Genomic DNA, 21310 nt, shown 5'->3' with positions numbered 1-21310 from the left:
CTATCAAAATCTATATAAAAAAAATTTTATAAGCACCATCAGTGGCAAAAAAAAGCCCTTAATTGTATAAAATTTGCCCTGTGAACACAACATTTATTACACAACATTAAATTTTGATGCGCACGCATGTTATGCCGCAATGACACCAACGGAATTTTTATTTAAAGACTGATCGATGTTATGCAATATACTCCAATAAAAACCAATTATATATTAATAAAAAAAATTATTCTATATTATTTATTCATTTCAATATTGCGCACAAAAATTTATTTATAAAGTAGATGTCTCTGTTGTGGAACACTTAATGAACTGATCTCGTTTTATTCGTTTTTAAAAATTCCTATCAGTAAATTTCCAATTTTTTTTTCCCTTAGCTACTATAGAATATAATTAACATATGTTAATTTTTGTATCATTAAATATTAATTAAATAATTGACCAGGGGTCAAGTATGAAATTTTTTAAGCAACTGAGACTATTATGGGTCAAAATTAAGTGAAAAGATTAGAAATTACAAAATTAGTCTCATTCCATTTGAAAACACCCTTAAATACTTGACGATTCTTTTTGTCACAAAAACTGTCTTTTTGTTTTTGGTGTGATATATGCTTTGTTTAGAAAATATTGCAGTTGTCATGGTATCTTAGTCGTAAAAACTTATATTATTATTATTTTTTTTTTTATTATTATAAAATATTCACAATAGAAAAATTTTAAAATCAAAATGCAGCACACTTTTCTTCCCTATTTACCAGGGTACAATTTCGAAAAGCAGGTAATGGTTTTTTTTTTTTTTTTTTTTTTTATTAGGAAATTTGATATGAAATTTCGTTTTCAGACTAATAGGAAAACAAATTTTCACACATCACATTTGTTTAATACAATGCATAATGGTATCTGTTACATGACAAACAAATCATCATCTGGTGAACCTTCTATCTTTCTCTATGAGGATGCGTTGAGAATCCCCGCGTGGCTTGTTTATAGTGACCAAGTAGGTTGCTTCATGAACATAAATTTTAAGGTGAAATGAAAAAATTTAATGATTTTTCAGCGACTTACATTTGATGCATTTTTTCAAGAAGTAGTTCAAGAAAAGTCTTCTTTTCGAATTCGCATTGTCAAAATATTTTTTTTCCTTGAAGATGATACTATAAAAATTGTTGAACCATGTGTTTATAGTTCTGGTCTTAAACAAGGTAGATTGAATTAACTGAAATTTTTATTTTAGTACATGTAAATGTATACTATAATCTAAATAATTATTTACCAGTCGTTTTGGTAAGACGTCAGCGAATTCCACTGTCAGGCCTTGTCCAAAACAAATTTTACGATGTTACCGATTTGAATATCGGCAAAGAGCCAGAAATATTTAAGAGGGTTTACAAAATCGTTAATTGTGACAAATTCACACGCATTTTTTTGAATCGTATGGGCATTCCAGTTCCTGATCCAACAGATTATCCTCTTGATCCATACGATCATCAAAAAAATACTGTAGTTAAAATAATTATATACTTCTTTCTTTTCAACTAAAAACTCAAAAAACATTAAAAATAATTTTCAATTTTTTAGCCGGTCTATTCAAAAAAACCAAATCGGAAAGTTGACACCCTTGAAAAATTCTTAAAAAATGATGGAAAAGTTTTAAAATTTTCAGCTAACTGGGATGAATTTGGCTTTATTCATTTTTTGGAATTACGTTACTATCTCACTGACGATACTATCGAAATTATCGAAATCATACCATCAGATGTAAAAAAGAGCTCTGTGTTTTTGAAAAGAATGAAAATACCAAAGGTACATTTGTTTATTCTTCTGTTTTCATTCAAAAGCAGTCAGTTAATAGAAAATTTGAACGAAAATTATCATAAAGGTTTTCACTGGAATTGAACCTAACACATCCTATATTTCTGATGTTTTTAATACTGAGAAACTTTCAAACAACTACTACATAGACAGCGATTTATCAATTGGTGCTCGGATAAATTTATTTGGTCGTGACGTCATAATCACTGACCTTGATGCATCAACCAAAAATTATTATAGGTTAATACTCTAATAAATTAGGATAATAATTTCATCCGGGCACAATTTACTTAACTAATATTTTTTCAGAAATACGTATGGCATTGAAGAGTTTAAGTCACTATAAAAACCCAGAACAAAAATCAATTATTACTGCTTTATACTGACAATAATAATAAACTATCTCCTTACAATGGTTTTGGCTCTTGTAATGATTTACAGAGTACTTGTATCAGATTTATTCAGATTATATAGCTAAATTTTTTAAAATAAAACTAAGATGCAAAAGGCTTATTAAACCGAAAAATTTATTAAACAAAATATTAGAAAATCAGCACGTTACATATGTAGGAACTTTATAATCGTTGGCAGTTGCCACAATGATAACATACATAAAATACTTTGAGACTTGACTGTACGACACAGGCAAATACCGCATATTTGTAAATTCTTTATCAACAACACTTTTAACGCAAGAGTTCACTTTTTACTTATCTTATATTTCAGTGATTTTTGCACTTCGTTATTTCTCCAAATTTAATTCGGCACTACTCAGGACAGAGGAACATCCTCTGCGTGGACAACAATTTAATCTGAATTGCGCGACAATAAAAAAAAAAATTGATAGATAAAATCTATCAATTTTATTTATGAAGGACAATGTCTTAAGAATTCGGAATCCATATAGACCACAGTTATTGTAATATCATCTCTGAACATGCGAACAATTTTGTCAGATAAAGTTAAAAACTGTGAAATTTTTGAATGATCAATCCCATACTCAGTTCCACCAAGTGCGTTTCTTAATAAATGAGTTGCTGCATTTTCATCTAAAGGTTTTTTTTTTAAGCCTTTGGTTCTTTGCAGAAGCATTTGGTTTATTTCTGACAGTTTGATATTATTCCGGGACAAAGTCAAAGGACTCAGTGTCACTTTTCCACTCATATGCTCACCTACTAGACGAACTGCTTCAAGAGGTGATATGAAATCCCACAGACCATCCGTCGCAAGTATCAAAAACTTATCTTTAGGTGTCAAGCGGTGATACACAACATCTGGCTTTGCGGTAAGATATGGAGGAGTATAATAGTTTGGAGGTATTGCTGACTCACCATAATATGGCACAACAGTATTACTCATAATTTCTTTGTTCCATTTGTAACGAAAATCACCAAAAGCCCTAAGTGGGGCTAATTGACCTAAAAGCCTCTCCATTCTTATAACAGTCTGTTTCTCAATAGCGGGGTGTTCAGACCAAATTCTTTCTACTTCTTCGCGATTGTCTGAATTATGCTCCACAGTCATCATTTTCGCAGACCATCCTTCATTCTCTAGAAAAAATATTTTATGGAAGTTGTAAGTTAGTCTTACGATAAACACAGTTTTTTGTAACTAACAAGAAGATTAGAAATAGGAGAATGAACTTAAAGTCTTAAATAAATCAATATACGTCACCCTCCGAGGTCTCTGCAAGACGAATGTAGTTTTTTTCTAAGTGTTTTCAATGACTCCGGGGACTTCGAGTTTTATGTACATGTGACAAACTGTACTGTGCATAGGTCTGCTCAGAGAGGTTTCACTCGTCCTTAATCTTTTAATTTATTAAAAATCCATTATGGACAAATCATGATCCCGTAATTAATCCAGGGTAAACAGTTGCAGTATGCTTAGTATTGCTCAAAAACTGAAAAAAAATGTTTCACTTGTTTATTTGAACTACACGTCATTTAATATTAATAGTGTGCGAACAGTTTATTTATTATAAAATATATTCTGATCAAGAAATAAATAATATTATCAAAGAAAATTAAATAATCATTTCATCAAAAATCATAATCATATAGAAATGAACTACTTTTAAATTTCCTGACTCATCCCACGACGTAATATCACATACACAAAGTTTGTCACATATACATAAACTCGTACTTGAATACACTCCAGTTCATTACGGAACTTTAATATAACCGAATTCACCCGTGGCCCTGTTTTACGAAGTCAAAGAATTTACCCGCCATACTCGGAGCCGGTTTTTTCGTCCACAATTACAGGATTAAAAAAATACAACTAATAGTTAGTTAACTCATGGATTTGATTACCGACTGCGTAATGATATAGTTAATCCTTAGTTAATTAAAAAACCTTTAATTTCACGTGACAATACTGTAGAAACAAGCCCGAACAACACTCCCGTATTTAGTACATGACATTCTCGTTTTATGCAAGAGGTTCCAGTGATATTACGTTCAAGGCGCGTGAAAACTTCGAGATGTCTAACTTTACGTTGAATACCGTAATTTTAAGGGTATGATTTAGTGTAATTTTAGCGGTCTACGGTGACCCCGTGGTTTTTAAATTGTCAATGATAATTTTATGACTAATTAAAATAAAGTACAGGCAAATCTATAATCGATTCATTAAATGAATAATGTCTAAGTGTTATAACATGATACAATTTGAAAAACTTTATTACCTGCGTAGACTCCCAAAACCGCACGACAATCTCCAGCTCCAGCTACATGAAGATGTGGTCCATCAATATGAGAAACAACAGCAACACATCCTGACATTGCGACCGAGAGAGTTCTTGCTTTATCTGATCTACTCAATTTTCGCAAAGCTTCATCAGACAAATCTCTGTCTAAACTTAAAAATGAATTTTGAAGAGCTTTTTCCATTTGAAAATCTGACTCTCCAGATTTTTCAGCAAGTTCTTTTAGAAAAGATAAGAAACTTTCGTTATAAAGTTTACTTATATTTGATACGAAGTCAGTATTGTCATTATAAAATTCAAGAAGATGATCTCGGAGTTTAGCGGGATGTTTCTGAACGCCTAAAATTTTTTTCAAACTATCTGTCGGTAAAAGACATCCAGCAATATAAGCAGGAAGTCGCTTAGATATAACCTGAGCGCAGGCACCTCCTCCATGTCCATCGAAGATTCCCAAAAGATGACCTTAAAATACGACAATTATTTATTATCTACATGTCTCGTGTTATCGTGTGACGATTATATCAATCAATAACAATGTGAATCATGTCATGACAAACTTCATAAAAATTCCATCACTAGTAAGAATCCATAAGTTAGATAAATTACTCATAATTGAATAAGAAATAAGTCAGTACTACAAATTTACGGGTTTTGTTTATAAACATAATATTACCGTTTGTCAATTTACACCTTGCTTCTGACCGTGTATCTTCAATGGGATTATTTGAAGACAATTGATTTGTATCATAGTACTTGATTGAATTAGGTCCATTAAATTCTTTGGTAAATTCATTAGACCTCAATATCCTTGTTACCTACACAAAAGAAAAGGTCACTATCAAATACTATACGATTATAAAAAATTGTACTAATTTGTTCACCTCTTGTGGCGTGAGACGTGGTAACGATCCATAACATTTGGAAATTGTTTGTTTATCGAGCTTTGTTGTCTTATTAACTATTTTCGGTATGTGATTGATTAACAGGGATATCATATTGAACATTTCACACAAAGTTATAAATGCTATTAACTAAAAACTTGCGTCTCAAACACGACATGTTTCTTGTTAGAAGAAAATAAAAGCGAGGTTAAAGATTTTATTGTCTCGTAATTCGTAAACCCGGTTATAGTATCCGACACTCAGCACTCAGCAGCAGACAACAGTGTTGCGTAAGTATGATACGGGTGTACCATACATGAGTATCATACACTGTATGAGACATCTGCTGTTTCATGTGCGATGAAAGCACGCTCTATAGTTCACTTTTTGAACTGTTTTACTTATTGTGCCTAATCGCCATTGCATATTTATCAATATTTATTAGACAAAACGAATAAATACATAATTATTAGGTATATATTTCACGCAACTAAAATTAGATAATGATAATAAAAAGACCTGGTAACGTTTTTTGAGGCGTGTAGCCCGCGTTACCCGTTGAAAATTAAAAATTTTCACTACTCCGGCTAGGGCCATAATTATTCTAAATTATTGCTCAAATATAATTTATCATATACAAAAGCTCTACAAGCGTCGCCAGTGGAGGAAAAAAGCCCTAAATTGTAATGCCCTGTGAATTGGACTGCTGGGCCTGCTGGGCATTACAATTTAGGGCTTTTTTCCTCCACTGGCGGCGCTTGTAGAGCTTTTGTATGTGAAATCCAGTGAAATCTATATAAAAAAAATTTTACAAGCGCCATCACCGGCAAAAAAAGCTCTAAATTGTATAAAATTTGCCCTGTGAATTGCAGGACGGTGATGTGAAGTCCATTTTTTTTTAAATAAGTAATTCGCGTGCGCTGATGGAGATCACATCGATGTTCATGAAAGAAAGCAGCCATAGATTTCACATACAAAAGCTTCACAAGCGCCGCCTTTCAGGAAAAAAGCCCTAAATTGTAATGCCCTGTGAATTGGACTGCTGTGAATTAGACTGCTAATAATATCGATATTTCGATATTTTTACTCGGTAGATATTTTTTTGTATCGATAGTTTTTAGACTCTCTATGTAAAATGTAAACAAAGACCTGCTGTCAAATGTCAATCTCAGTTGTTGCCAGTTCCAACTTCCAGCTGTTGCAACGTTGAGCAACTTCGTTAAGTATTTTGTTTATAAATCAAACGAAATAATGACTTCAATAAGAGAAAATACAAATCAGTTCTTGTCACCTGATAAACGAGTCAGTAAACTACTGGATTCCAGACCTAAAAATGATAAAGTAAGGAATCAGTACTATTTTCAATATCTATTGTCGTATTATTATCCATCTTATGATTACGATTATTATTATTATCTATGTTCTTTCTTAGGAAACTCTCGAAGCATTAAAAGAACTGTCAACATTTTTCACTGACAATACTTTGAACTGTCGCAGAAGTTTACGCAGTATCATTGAAAAAAGAAGCCTGTTAATAAATGATGAGTTCTTGTCAGCATTCAGAGAAGTCAAGTCTACACTCGACAACATTTACGCCGATGTTTCGTCTATGAATAGTTCAATTCAGACAATGACTAATCGTTTACAAAATACAAAAACTCAAACATTGACTCTTATTGATCGCCTGACAACGCTTCAAAATGAAAAGTATGATATACATCTATAAGTTATATTCTTAGTCTTTCAATCTTTTAACACATCTAGAATAGTGAAGAGAAAATACAATTTTTTTTCTTTCAGCAAACGATTTTCAATGAACCATGAAATCGTTGAAATTTTTATTAGTAAATTTCAACTATCTCGCCAAGAAATTAGTATTCTTCATGGTCAAACTCGAGATGAACCAATCACTGAAGAATTTTTTAACGTTTTAAATCGTCTTCAAGCTATTCATTCGAGCTGTAGAATTTTTATGCAGTCAGGCTATCAAACTCTTGGGCTTGATGTTATGCAAAGAATGACTCTGTTACAAGAAGCAGCATTAGAACGTCTGTACAAATGGACCCAAAATCAATGCCGTCATATTGAAAACGAAAACTCACTTACACTGATAATTAAAGCAATGTGCAAACTTCAACATAGGCCAGTTCTTTTTAAATACATTATTGATGAATATTGTACTACTCGACGATCAGTAATTGTTGATGCATTTATTGATGCATTGACACTAAGAACTAAAGATAAAGGAAGTAGTATAAATCCCATAGAAATGAGAGCTGATGACCCGACAAGATATGTTGGTGATATGTTAGCTTGGCTACATCAAGCAATTCCAGTTGAAAAAGAAAATATCATGAGTCTATTAAAAGCATGTGATGTAACAGAAATTTCAGATCAAGTTACTAATGCTATAGGTAATATAACAGAAGGTCTTTGTTACCCTCTTAAATCTAGAATTGAACATATTCTGGCTGTAGAAGCACCAGCAACAGTTTTGTACTCTGTGATGTCATTAATCAGATACTATTTAGGAGTATTAACTATTGTTATCCCAAACAGTATGCTAGTTGATAATCTCAACGAATTATTACAGTTGAGCGAGAAAAGCTTCAACTCAAGACTTACTTTAGAAACTCGATCTGCATTGGGTGAACGAGCTGAACCACCAGGACAGGAGTTAGCTCCAGCAGCCTCTGTTAACCGTCTTTTAACACTACTCAATGACGTTTTATCAGTTGCTTTGATTGTCACTGGAGAAGACAGAGAAAAAGATATACAGAAAATTGTTTCATTTGTTATAGACCCTTTGCTTCAAGAAATAAATGAGACTGCTGCTAGACTTCCAGCCATAGATATGGCTGTGTATCTTTTAAATTGTCTATACAAAATTTCATCAACTCTATCACTTTATGAATATATGGATCAACGATTAGAACGACTCCAAGCACAATCCGATGCACAAATGGACACACTGACTTCAGAGCTAGCAAGTTCATTAGTGGCTAATTTAAATTTGGGACCAATTTATACAATTCTACAAGGAAAGGAACAAGGTCCGTTATCTTTGATATCTGGTATGGATTCAACCAATCTCAAAGAATTTGCTGTAAGTTGAAATGATTTCTTCTTTTTATGTTTAATTTATCAAACAAAATTTTTTCGATAATTAAATAATACATTTTAATGTATTTTATTTCATTTCAGAATAAATTGGAGTCATTTCTTTTGATGCCCGATGCTTTTTTGTTGCCACAAATCAGCTTGCTCCAAAACTCGAATAATCGGTCAACAGCACTTAAACGTTCATTCCAAGTCATTGGTGCTATCTACAAGCAACTCTACGAAGCATTGCATGATCCCAAAAACCTGTATCAATCTCCAAACTCAATATTCACTAGAACACCTGCAAGTCTTCTTGAAAAACTGTTGAATTATTAATTTTAAACAATGTTATTAATTAATATCATTTTGATTTTCAATTATGTTATTTCTTTTTTAGAAAAAAAAAAAAAAATAAAATTCTATTGCACTGCCAATCATGCTAGTGATCAGTTAGGTTGTAAGTTACACCCTGAAGTAAAAGCATAAAAAAGTTACACCTTCGATAAGAGCATAAAAAAGCATTGAAACAAAAAATCTGATTTATTAGAAAAGTGTATTATTATTGTAATAAAATTTTTATAGATATTGTATAATAGTTATTAAATGTTTCATTGTAATTGATGATACACTAAATTATGAGATGTCTTTGTTAAAATCTTAAGTTGAAGATTTCGCAGGCAACAATCCAATCTAGAATAAAAAATTATTATTAAATGACGAAAACCAGACTTAAAAATATTTTTATAAAAATATAAATTAAATACATTTTAAGTTGTTTTATCAGTTTATCACGAGTGTTTATAAATATTCCAAGACCATCGCTTCCTACAGCTATGGCTGAACTTTTTCTACCTATTATGTGAGCTAGTTTTTCCACCGATTCGATTGATTTTTGTAAAGCAAATTGGAAATGCTCTACATCTTCATCAGTGTGGGGTACATTCAAGTTATTACAACTCAAGTGATCTAAGTCGTTGAGTGACAATAAAATTTGATGTAATGAAGTTTCGGTTTTATCATCAAAAAGATCTAGCAAAAATTTGGAAATACAACAGAAAGTTAGTGTCAGTGTATGTGATTTGTGCTTTTTTTTTTAGAAAATCTTTCGTTAAAAAAAAAAAAATACTTACTTAACGAAATTGTGATATCAGCGATTTGTTTATCCAAACTTTTCTGAATTCCATCTAAAATCTTTATTTCAGATTTTCGAATTTTAAGTTCATTGAGTTTCAGTTCATTATTCTCATTTTCTCTAGCTAAAGAAGCTACTCCAACAAGTAGTTCTTTTTCTTTAAGATCAGCCTTTTTTTCAACTATTAGTGATTCTATTGTAGTCTGAACATATTTATCGAACAACATGTTAAGTACCGTACTGTTATCTGATTCATTCTGTTTAGGTACTTCACTTTGATTTTGCGCTAACGATATTCTGGTAGAAATGCATGTGCGCTTGTTCAATTGTGCACCTGTATAGAATATTGTCATTAGAAGCATTCTAAATAAATAATTGGTATAAAAATTATCTTACCGAAAACTTGAGATTCTTTAGTTGACGCTATCGCAGGCTTAGTTTTTGTTTGCAAACGATTTTGAACTCGAACACCATCTCTACGATCAGGTGTACTCGGCTTTGTTTCACTAAAAAAAGATAATTTTGCTTATTTGTAATAGTCAGTTATTGAGCGATAATTTTTGTAATAAAGCTTTTCGTACGACTCCAGCGAGTTTTAGCGGAATTTAAAGGCGGTTCTTGTTTACACAGATTGCTTTAATGAGCAAAACCACTGAAACACTGCTAAAATCACGCTGTCAGTCACGTTTGTACAACTTAAAATTGTACAAATAGGTTAAAGTTAATGGATTTAAAGAATAGCTAACATTTGAGATTTTTTCATACTTCGAAGAAGTTAATTTTAACTTGTGTGTTAATTTGTTTATGTCTATAATATAGTCCAATTCACAGGGAGGTTTTTCGAGTTATTACGGTTTCTGGGACACAAAAAGGCTACGTAAATATCAGTAAATAGACTATGTAAATAGAAATATGTCATGGAGTTTTATGATATACCTCCATGAAATATGTATAAACAATAAACAACAATAACAATCTATCAATGTATTGCAATGTATATACAGGAGTGAAGAGAAGGAACTTGCTTAAAAAAACCGTATCGCGATATGATCGCTGATGATCGCCGCTTGATCTAGTGGCGCTGCAAGATTCCGATAACGTGCGTGACTTGTATCGCTTTTGTTTTACAATGCGCATAACAAACATACATCTTTAATTAAATTAAAGAAATTGAGCGAAGAAATTAATGAAGAGTACAAATTAATTTATTTAGCTACATCAATTTTTCAAGCCACCGGTGGATGAAAAAAGCCCTAAATTGTAATGCCCTGTGAATTGGACTGCTGCACCCGTTTGTGTTTATTTTGTTAATTTAATAATTTTTTCTAAGACGCAAGAACGAATTCCCAATTATTGATGATTAAGCGGTGTCTCCTCGCTATAGAAAATAGAAATGCTTGCAAGATCTTTCATCACTAGATAATTACTAGAATTTTCGTGGAAATAAGCCTTTAAAAGCCTTGCAAGACTATCGCAGCCAATGGGACATGTTCCATTTTTTCGTGCAAGAACTTGCATGAGATTTCTATAGTGTGGAGACACCACTTAAAGAAATGCACCCATTGAATTGCATTGAATTATGTTTTTATTTGTTTACAATTATAAATGTAATTTAGCTTCAGGGAAGGTTAGATAAGGGTTATTTACATTATTTCCGTCTCTTACGTACATTACATGTAATTTTAAAATTCGACAATTTACCCAACCATGAAGAGTCTGTCAATTATTTCTTTATGCTTTTTGGTTATGTTTATTGTTTATTGTTTATGTTTATGTTGATGTCATATTCGTGGCTGTCTAATAATTATTTGTAGCCTGCAATACAATACAAATAATCCGTTACCAGCGAATCAAATATTTGCAGCCTGCAATTCATTTTTTTTCAGCAACACATATTTCATTTGTCACTAACAAAAAAAAATTGTCACTGACAAATAATTCGAATGAAAATTCACCTCATGTCATTGTCTACGAACTCCCCAACAGATCAGAACAGATTATGAAAAATGGGAAGCTCTAAATGGTGTTTTACAATCAATTTTATCATACTACTAGGTTTGGTTTCATCTGCCCTTGGTAAGCTTAAAAGTGATTCTACATTGTCATTTAATTAAAGTTATTTGAAGCCATATTATTTAACATTGAAAATATCACAATTAATTAAAAATCTCCTAAAGCTTTTGAGCGTATTCAGATATTTCTAGTATTAGTCACGATGATGAGTTTTCAAAATCATAATCAATTTGTATATATAGTAATAAAGTTCATTGATGTTCATTTTTTTTAGAACCCGCTGACATAGTGATCGTCGTTTTAAGTCAGACTGATGGCTATCACCAGGCTCATGCAAACCTATTGAAAGATACTGTAATTAATGAAGCTTCAGCCATGGACATGCAGCCCCCGAATTTTTTTCTTACTCACGAACACAATATTCATGGCTCTTGGACAATTTTACCTCTGATTTTGCCACTATTCGATAAGTACAATCAAGCCAAATGGTTTTTGTTCTGTCTGGATAACACTGCTATTAGACTGAATAAACTTATCAAAGTTCTTTCACGGTTCCAATCAAAGGTGAGCTAATAAATTCTTACGATTTTAACACAGATTTGGTTGTCATTAAAAAATAGTCAATAACAATAGTATTATTCTAGCAAAAATTCTTCATTGGTCATGCACTGTATGATCAAGAACCAACAGTAATTCATCATTTTGCTGATCAAACAAAACAACTCAAGTACCCAAACACAGTTTCTGGTTTTGTTATTAGTCAATCTCTAGTTGCATCACTCAATGACAGATTGATAAAAGATGGCTTTCCTGAAAACGATTTTTCCATTGATGCATCATATGAATTGTCAAAGTTTATATACAACAGCGGTGAAGGTATCCGATTGATAAATGTACCAGAATTTTGTGTTGTCTCAGAGAAAAATTGTGCGACATTTCCAAAAGTTTTCCATTCGTGTGTAAGAAACAATTTCGATGATACTTTTTCGAAATAAATAGTGAGTTAACATTATAATCCTCAAAACGTTTGCAGAGTTCGTCTATTTCAAGAGAAAATATATTTATTGCAATAAAAACATACGATAAAAATCATTCGACGAGGGTCCCAAAAATAATAAAAACCTGGACCAAGTATGCAAAAAATTTCGGCTTTTTCACGAACAAAGCAGATGTAATGCTGCCACATTCAATTGTTGTACCAGATACGAGTGAAGGACACTGTGATAAAACTTATGCTATTTTGGAATACGCTCAAAAAATAATGTCCAAAAACAAAATTTATTGGCTTGTAATCACCGATGATGATACACTTATCAGGTAAGAATATTCATTTTGTTAATATCAATGATGTCAAAATGAATCGTTTACATTTTTTTTCCATGCTTACAAAACTTAGTGTTGCAAGACTTACGCGTCTACTGACTTGCTACAATCCGAAAAATCTCGTAGCACTCGGTGAACGTTATGGATTTCGAGTTGTTTCATCAGATGGTTTTGAATATTTGACTGGAGGAGCCGGAGTTGTACTTTCAGCTCCACTCGTTGATCGAATAATAACATCAGGTGCTTGTGAATGCCCATCATCAACCACTCCCGATGATATGTTTTTATTTGGAAAATGTTTTGCTCGGATCAAAGTTAAACCTATTCATTCGGAACTTTTTCATCAGGTAATGCTTAAAATTTTTATTTTTAAAACTTGACTCAAGTGCCTAAAGATAAGGGTTTGTGACCTAAGGTAACGCGCAAATTAAATATGAATATTCAACTTCCATTATCAAGAAAATTAATAACGATTGATGTCAATGATCATCGCTTAAGTTATAGATTTATGATCTTTTTTATGTTGTTTTTTTTTTAAAAAATTTCGAGAAATTAAAAATTCCTTTTTTTTTTTTTTTTTTTTTTAAGATAAGTCAAACAGCAAAAAAAAATATTATTATCGATACTAGTAGGTTGTTTTACATAGAAAATTAGGATGGATCGATTCGTTTGCAATTACAAATAATTTATTCACTTATATTAGCCGTGGTTATCCACTTACCAATCGTAAAATAGATTTTACATAAATAAATATTATAAAAGTTAAATAAAGGTAATTTACTGTGCGGTCACTTACCCTTACCATTACTCTATACTGTTTTAAGATTATGACATTCTTAAACAAATATTGCTTGTTCATTTTAAGGCTCGACCATCAGATTATGCTTTAGCATATCTTGCATCACAAGAACCAGTATCTTTTCATAAATTTTGGATGATAGACCCAATTAAAATGTATGAAGAGTGGTTTGCAGAAGCAGACAGCGTGCTAGAAGACATACCTTTTTTACGTAGTGATTTATAATAAAAAAAATTATCATTGAATGAAGATACAAAAAAAAAAAATTCAATTAAATAAAATATATTTCTAAGTTTTAACATGAACAATGAATTCAACCATAGAACATTAAAATCACCAAGTAAATAATATTAAAAAATAAATTGACCTATCACCTAGACTGCGCTGTTGTAACAAAATGTATAAAAATAATTTTTAACAACTTTTACTGTAAAAAAAATTTTTTATATTGTATGCTTTGAAAAATAAAGCTATTCTATTTTTCATAATTTTGATTGACGAATTTCTTGCCACCAGTAAGGTCTTTCGAAATTCTCTGGACGAAGTTTGACTAATTTTTCTAAATGTTTATAGACATCCCCATCCTCCATGCCTAAGACAGAATTTAAAACAAAATCTGGTGGTGCCATGACATCAACAAGTGCTACAGCTTCGCCTACCATTTCTTTTGAAATTTTTAAAATACTTTCTCTTAAATTGTTACTCATATTTGATTCAACACTTGCATATCCGCCAGCATAAAAGTCTCCAATCCATTTTTCAAGTGACCAGCATCCATATAAAGAGCATAATTTTTTAAGTACACATTTTTCTTTTTCACCCCAACAATCATCATTCAAGGCGTCAACAAAACTCTTAAAAACAGCATGTTCTGCGTAGGCCAACGATAAAGATTTTGCAAAAAATGTTTGAGATTCATTCCTGATGACAAATGAATTATGCCCTTCAGCTTTCAATGAACCAACTTTTTTTTGAGTTTCATTAAAATGATAACAAACTAGCCATTGATAAGCTTTGATCAGGTTTTCAGGCTGCAAAGTCTCATTGTGACTTTCACAGATATATTTTTCTTCAAGAATTTGAAGTCCTTTAGACAGAAATCCAATGGAATCGAATGAAGTAAGTGGGGTTCCGTTTTTAAAGTAGGGATAGAGAGATAATAACCAATTTGATGCTTGTTGAATTAAAACGTTGTTTTCACCTTCATATGTACAATTTGCATCGTGATCAGCTCGAATATCACCTAACCGAGCTGCATGTAAGTAACCCATTCCTCCTGTTACCTCTCTGCAATCTGCGATTGCATCTCTTACGATCCAAGAGCAAAAAGGTTTTGTGGCTGATGAAAGTGCATGGATCTCAAGGCCTTCACTTGCTAATTCATTTTTTATAATAGGATTTAACATTTTCATTTGAAATTCTTGAGCTTTTCGTAGAAATTTTATTGAGAATATATTGATGGCATAAGCGACGGCAAGCCAAGGCATAAGACGACTATACAAAGCCTGATATTCAATAACTGGCCACTCTGGTGTTTCAGGCAGACCAAATTGACAACGTACTGAACAATAACGTACTGCAATTACTATTGCGAGTGAACAATTTTTAGCTGAAATATTTGTTATGGTTACACGCCCCATGGAAAGAGCGCCCAGTGAAGCTCCTGTTATAAAATAATAGAACGATTCAATGCGAATTTAATTGAAGAATCAGATATTTTAGTATTAAAGATTAAACTTACCAAAGCGTTTTTTGTTATCTTTAAAAGGCGAAATGTACTGTCCATCTTTTGAAACATCACCCATTTTATTGAGTAAATTTTCTTTTGGTATTTCATAATTATGGAACATGACAAAGCCATTATCAACACCATTAAGACCAACTTTCTCACCTAAGTCACCACAAGTCAAATTTTGAAACGGAAGCATTGTTTCTGGATCACGGATAGGCACAATAAATAGATGAAGTCCATGACATTTTTTATCTGGAGTAATTAATTGTGCGAATACGATAGCATGGGTTGCTTGTTTACCTATAATAAATATAGATCTATTGAGCTGTGTAAAAAAATTAAACAATATAATGTGATAGTACATTTTATAATTATTTACTTACCCAACCCACCAACCCAAAACTTGGAACTTTCAAAATCTGGTGAATTCAGCACAAAGCTTTCGGAGTCACAATTGTAAGTTGCTGTTGTTCTCATCCCTCTGGCATTTGTACCATGAGAAACTTCCGTTAATGCAAAGCAACCGATAAACTGTCAAAATAAAATCATAGAATCATTAACTTTTCGAGAACATAAAAATCTACTCACATGCCCGTCTCGAAATTTTGATAAGAAATCCATATGCCTATCGGATCCTGAGGAAAGCGTAAAAACAGTGCTTGGAACCATACCAAAGCGTATACCCATGAGAACTGGTAACGAAGGATCGATTGCCACGAAAGCATTTAAGAAGTATCCGAATGGTTCCTAGACAATTCATACGTATACAGTATAGAGATTTTTTGAAACTTGAAATTAATAATTCAAAATAATATTTTAAATCTTTTCACAAACTTACAATAAGATCATGTTTGAATAAATCATTGATTTGATTGACGCATCGTCTCCTGTACTCATCGAGTGTTGGTTTTTTAATTGGTTTTTGAAAAGATGGTGAGTTCCTCACAAAATTGAAAATTTTATTCTGTAAGAATAATGAGAATTAACTGAAATACAGTAACATGTTTGAAACACTACAAATCAATGATGATATAAATGAATGATAAATATTATATATACCTCATATTCCAAATAATCAGAGCCATAGAGGCCTAATTTTAATGTTTTCCAATCAAAAGATGCTCGATTTCTGTATCTACCTAAGGGTCCACCCTTAGGGATTTCACGAATTAATTCTTTTATTTTTAATACTTTGTTAATCATCATGATTTCGGTTCTATGTACGACCTACAACACAATATCGATTAATAATAAAATTTTACCTCTCATTGTTGATATTGGCATAAAATGTACTTTGAACATGATCGCTGATTTTGCTATCAATATATAATGAATGAGTATATGATGTCTGAAACAAATGTGACTGACAATCTAATTTAAATATCATTAATGTAATACCAAACGATAGAATCGGTATTTATTAATATACTCAAAGTAAAGTATAATGGAGTCTATCTGATTAAATTGATTATAAATTTCCTGATATTTATAAATATTTAGACTATATAACGTAGGTACATTCTGCTGAGCTTCAATCATCAACTACTAAAATTATCTAATAGCATCATGGTGACTTTGCAAAACATACTTGTGTTTTTCTTGTTTACTAACGTGATAAGGTAAATATCATATGTTAAATTCTTGTATCAAACCACATGATGTTTTAGCTTTATCATTATCTTATTGAGCATAATTTTTGATACTATATGTAAAACTTTTTTTTCCAGCTTTGAACAATATTCATGGTACTCCAATGATGCAGATGAACCACTACAAAATATTATTACTTATTTTGTGAATGGATTGTTTCAATACAATCAATGCATTGTTTTTGTGCTTGATCATTATTACAAAAATGTAATTCATTACAATTGGACAAATGCACGAATGGTTCCATATTACACTGTAAGATTTAAAGTGAAAAAAGTTTGATATGGACTTTTTAAAATTTAATACACTATATTCAAGTTCATTTTATTTTTGTTCATTTCTCAGTTTATTTTATTTTTAACTTTATAATCTAGTGCGTTTGGTGGATGTACGTACTAAAGACATATTATAATATTACAGATTCTTGTTCGTGAAAGTGAAAATTTTGACCATCCACAAAAAAATATCATAAAAGTTCTGATCAACAGTAACAATGCTGGGTGTGATGTCTACATAATTTTGATTACAAATGGTTTTCAAGTTTCACAATTACTCGAATACTCGGAAAGGTTAATAGATAAATGTTAATAGTTACAATGTATAAATATGAATTTTCGTTTTTTATTTCAATAATGGAAATCTCTCTCTATAATTTTTATGTGATTTTTTTTCGTAATTTTTACATATTCCGGTGTGTTCTCTATAGAGAACGCCAAATCAACACACATGGAAAATTCTTGCTAATGTATGATGCTAAACTTTTCGATCCAGAAATGAAATATATTTGGAACAGGATAACGAATGTTTTATTCATACGTCACTACAGCATTTCAAAACAAAGATCTTACAAAAAACGAATCCGGAATTGGTTCGATATTGAAACAGTTACGTTTCCAGTAAAAATAAAGGGTGGTGTTATAACCCACTTTATAAATACTTGGTACGAAGGAAAAATACGTTATAAGAACCAGCTTTTTGAAAAAAAAACTGTTGATTTAAAAAAAAAAAAACTAAGGTAAATTTAATCCAGCCATATTTTTTTTTATCATATACGTTGTGTACTCTATCACCTATAATGTGGTTTTGATTTAGAGTCGCAATATTTGAGCACATTCCTGCTGTCACGAAATATTCACGGCTACTATATGATGATTGCAGTAAAAAAAGTCAACAGGCGCTTGGAATAGAATTCGAAGTAAGTTTACAATTTTACAGCCCGGGGGGAAAAAAGGTTTATACGCAAAAATGTTTTTAGAATTAAGCTCTGCGACACTTTATTCGTTTTTACTAGGGTAATGAGACACCCCAATCAAGCATTTTATCTAATTTCAGATAATGAGAATAATTGCAAAAAAAATCAATTGTAAGCCAGTTTTCTATCGACCTCCGGACGTAGAAATAAAAAGATGGGGAACAATGAGTTATAACGAGACTTTTGATGGTCTAATTGGTGAAGCTGTTAAAGGTGCGGGAGCATTTTTTTTAGGAGATTTACATTATACCATGAGGCATCATAGATTATTGGAACTATCTTCACCCTATAGAACGGAATGCCTCACTTTTTTAACTCCAGAATCATTAACTGAAAATTCATGGAAACTTCTCATTATACCATTTACGTACGTAAAATTTTAGATTAATAAGTAGTTTTCAACTAAAAAAAAAAGGTCAACAATATTTTTAACTCGATAGATTACATACATGGATAGCTATTTTAGTTATATTTTGTTTATGTGTTTCCGCATTTTGGATATTTTCATTCTTTTATAAAATTTATATAATACCATACATGCCGATAGAATTTAATAAAAGAAAAATGGAAGATGGCTCAGTACAAGAAAAATTATATGAAAAACAAAAAATTAATTTACAAAAAAAGTCATTATCTCCGTTTACAAACATAGAAAATAGTATATTATTAACATACAGTATGCTCTTTCAAGTTCCTCTGCCAAAATTACCAACTTTTTGGGCATTCAGAGTATTTATCGGTTGGTGGTGGCTCTATACAATTCTTGTCACTGTCAGTTATCGAGCAAGCTTGACCGCAGCTTTAGCAAATCCAGTTGGAAGGTAGTTTTTTTTTTAAATATATAAATTTCTATAATTATTATTATTTTTTTATTATTATGCTTTACTCAAATGTCTTTGAACAAATGTAAAAAACTATACTTCTTTAGAATGACTATTGACACTCTTAGTCAGCTTGCAAAGAGTGCAATAACTGTTGGCGGATGGGATGAGGACACACGAGAACTGTTTTTAGCATCATCTGATGATGATCTTCAAAAAATTGGTGAAAAATTTGAACTGACTACCAATGAGGAAGACTCAATAGCTAGAGTGGCTGCAGGTAAATTTGGTTACTATGAAAATATTTATTTTCTCCAAGTTGCAAGGGCAAAAAGACAAGTTTTAGAATCAGAACGAAAAAAACAAGCAATTAAGCAAAACCAAAGACTTGTAGTAGACAATGAACTTCACATCATGCAAGAATGTGTTATATCTATGCCAATCTCAATTGGTATGGATAGGAATTCACCTCTCAGGCCACAAGTCGATAATATCGTAATATCAGTTTTCTGAGAAGATTATATTAGTAAAAATTTTAGAAATTGAAACATAATTTAATATTTTTTTTTTATTACAGATCAAAAATATAATCGAAACCGGACTAGTGGAAAAATGGTTGAGTGATGTTATGGAATGGTCAAAAATTGCCGAAATAAAATCTGAAACGGATACCCCCAAAGCAACAATAAATATTCACAAACTTTCTGGTGCTTTTTTTGCATTAGTTACTGGTTATTTTTTTGGTATGATTTTAGTGATTATTGAAAATTTCTATTGGAAATATATTGCCACAAAAGATCTTACGAAAATAAAATAAACATATTGTATACGCTAAATCATGTATGATAAAATAAAACAAAAGTAGGTAAATTACGTTCAATAACAAATTGGTGCACCAGAAAATTCTAATTTGTTTTGTTGTATTAATTTTTTCATAATGTTAATAGGCGTTACTCCTACCCCAAGTAGGAATTGACGACGGACACAAGCCTGGGACTATTGAGGCCAAGACTGTGTCAAGTCTGTGCTCCCTCGCACAAGCCTAATACAGTCGTTCAAGACCGAAAACTCTTACTTGGGATGTAAAGGCTTTTCTTACGGTTTTTTAAATGCACGGAGAGAAATCCGCAGCGAAAAATTCTGTAGAGACTCAATTAAAGTTTGCTGTAGTTTACTGTAAATTTAGTAGTTGTGTGGGGAGGCTACCAGGATCGAATAAAATTTCCTACTATACTACAGTAATAATTAATCAAAACAAAAAAAAAATTCAATAAGAACTTATTGTTTTAGACATCAAAATAAAAATGTAACGTGTTTATTAATTTTACAACGATGAAAAATCGTCACTATAGATCTAAATCTGCACATTGGACTTTTGATATCACTTATGCATACGACACATCAAAATAATAAAAAAGTAAATAAACTAAATATGTATATATAAGTAGTGTTTAAAAGACTATATATCATCTTTTTTATATCAATCTAACATGTTTATTTGAACATTGTACACACTCATCAATATTTATTGATAGCTTTTCACTAAAATAATTTTTACTCACTTAATTGAAGAGTTATAATTGTTTAAATCCTTTTTGGACTGTCATGCTGACTGGAAACTGTAATACTTGATTTCTTCGGCTTGAAGCAGTGTTGGGTAAGTATTCGATGTTTAAGTTTATTACATTATATGTAAATTACTCATGTAAGTTAAGTACTTTGTTGTAGTTTACATTGAATGCCATTATAAGCCCCTTTTTTATCGACCGTTAATGAAAAACAAGCTTTTACATAGTGTTTACATGACGTCTTTTAATTATTTATCAACAATTAAAGTATATATAAACACAATGTGTGCTTGAACGTTAATAAACAATAGGTTTTTTAAATTTTATAAATAAAAATATTTGGTCTCTAAAAATTCTTCTTTCCGTGACTTGTAATTACCGTACAGGGAAAGAAAATAGTTCAATTATGAATTTGACTCATTGACTGAAGGTCAATAATTAGCTTGTTTTTATTGTTTTTTTTAGTTCAGCTATTACACGGAGAGAATTTTATATTTTTTTTACTAAAAAAC

General features: G+C 31.3%; 7 protein-coding genes across 7 annotated transcripts; 4 read left to right on the top strand and 3 right to left on the bottom strand.

Moving 5' to 3' along the window:
* The first annotated feature begins 127 nt into the window (after positions 1–127).
* On the top strand, positions 128–2194 carry LOC122858325 (EF-hand domain-containing family member C2-like). The gene is made up of 7 exons (XM_044161141.1): positions 128–778; positions 842–997; positions 1058–1202; positions 1277–1500; positions 1579–1803; positions 1880–2052; positions 2122–2194. Exons 1-7 carry the CDS (start codon positions 728–730, stop codon positions 2156–2158), a joined length of 1011 nt encoding a protein of 336 aa, XP_044017076.1. The 5' UTR covers positions 128–727; the 3' UTR covers positions 2159–2194.
* A 233-nt stretch (positions 2195–2427) lies between these two features.
* LOC122858324 (pyruvate dehydrogenase [acetyl-transferring]-phosphatase 1, mitochondrial) lies at positions 2428–5720 on the bottom strand. Its single transcript, XM_044161139.1, has 4 exons — positions 5407–5720; positions 5199–5340; positions 4505–4987; positions 2428–3362 (listed from the first exon to the last, which is right to left on the bottom strand). The coding sequence occupies exons 1-4, from the start codon at positions 5527–5529 to the stop codon at positions 2680–2682; spliced, it is 1431 nt and encodes a 476-aa protein (XP_044017074.1). The 5' UTR covers positions 5530–5720; the 3' UTR covers positions 2428–2679.
* Positions 5721–6496: 776 nt separating this feature from the next.
* Positions 6497–8899, top strand: LOC122858322 (conserved oligomeric Golgi complex subunit 6). The gene is made up of 4 exons (XM_044161137.1): positions 6497–6747; positions 6839–7113; positions 7207–8512; positions 8611–8899. The coding sequence occupies exons 1-4, from the start codon at positions 6658–6660 to the stop codon at positions 8842–8844; spliced, it is 1905 nt and encodes a 634-aa protein (XP_044017072.1). The 5' UTR covers positions 6497–6657; the 3' UTR covers positions 8845–8899.
* A 143-nt stretch (positions 8900–9042) lies between these two features.
* On the bottom strand, positions 9043–10653 carry LOC122858323. The gene is made up of 5 exons (XM_044161138.1): positions 10387–10653; positions 10037–10146; positions 9639–9974; positions 9273–9537; positions 9043–9198 (listed from the first exon to the last, which is right to left on the bottom strand). Exons 1-5 carry the CDS (start codon positions 10401–10403, stop codon positions 9117–9119), a joined length of 810 nt encoding a protein of 269 aa, XP_044017073.1. The 5' UTR covers positions 10404–10653; the 3' UTR covers positions 9043–9116.
* Positions 10654–11216: 563 nt separating this feature from the next.
* On the top strand, positions 11217–14000 carry LOC122858317 (beta-1,3-glucosyltransferase). Its single transcript, XM_044161133.1, has 6 exons — positions 11217–11716; positions 11928–12217; positions 12298–12612; positions 12687–12970; positions 13050–13323; positions 13842–14000. The coding sequence occupies exons 1-6, from the start codon at positions 11647–11649 to the stop codon at positions 13998–14000; spliced, it is 1392 nt and encodes a 463-aa protein (XP_044017068.1). The 5' UTR covers positions 11217–11646.
* Positions 13831–20894, bottom strand: LOC122858314 (peroxisomal acyl-coenzyme A oxidase 3-like). The gene is made up of 7 exons (XM_044161130.1): positions 20793–20894; positions 16567–16734; positions 16346–16471; positions 16096–16254; positions 15891–16038; positions 15517–15807; positions 13831–15438 (listed from the first exon to the last, which is right to left on the bottom strand). The coding sequence occupies exons 2-7, from the start codon at positions 16711–16713 to the stop codon at positions 14258–14260; spliced, it is 2052 nt and encodes a 683-aa protein (XP_044017065.1). The 5' UTR covers positions 16714–16734; positions 20793–20894; the 3' UTR covers positions 13831–14257.
* LOC122858320 (ionotropic receptor 21a) lies at positions 16990–20331 on the top strand. The gene is made up of 9 exons (XM_044161136.1): positions 16990–17126; positions 17235–17412; positions 17578–17726; positions 17864–18172; positions 18250–18352; positions 18490–18776; positions 18850–19230; positions 19338–19725; positions 19808–20331. The coding sequence occupies exons 1-9, from the start codon at positions 17074–17076 to the stop codon at positions 20045–20047; spliced, it is 2088 nt and encodes a 695-aa protein (XP_044017071.1). The 5' UTR covers positions 16990–17073; the 3' UTR covers positions 20048–20331.
* Positions 20895–21310: the final 416 nt, after the last annotated feature.

This window comes from Aphidius gifuensis, linkage group LG5 (genome assembly GCF_014905175.1).
Source record: "Aphidius gifuensis isolate YNYX2018 linkage group LG5, ASM1490517v1, whole genome shotgun sequence".
Classification (NCBI taxonomy): Eukaryota; Metazoa; Arthropoda; class Insecta; order Hymenoptera; family Braconidae; genus Aphidius; species Aphidius gifuensis.
This window is presented reverse-complemented; position numbering and strand designations above follow the sequence as displayed.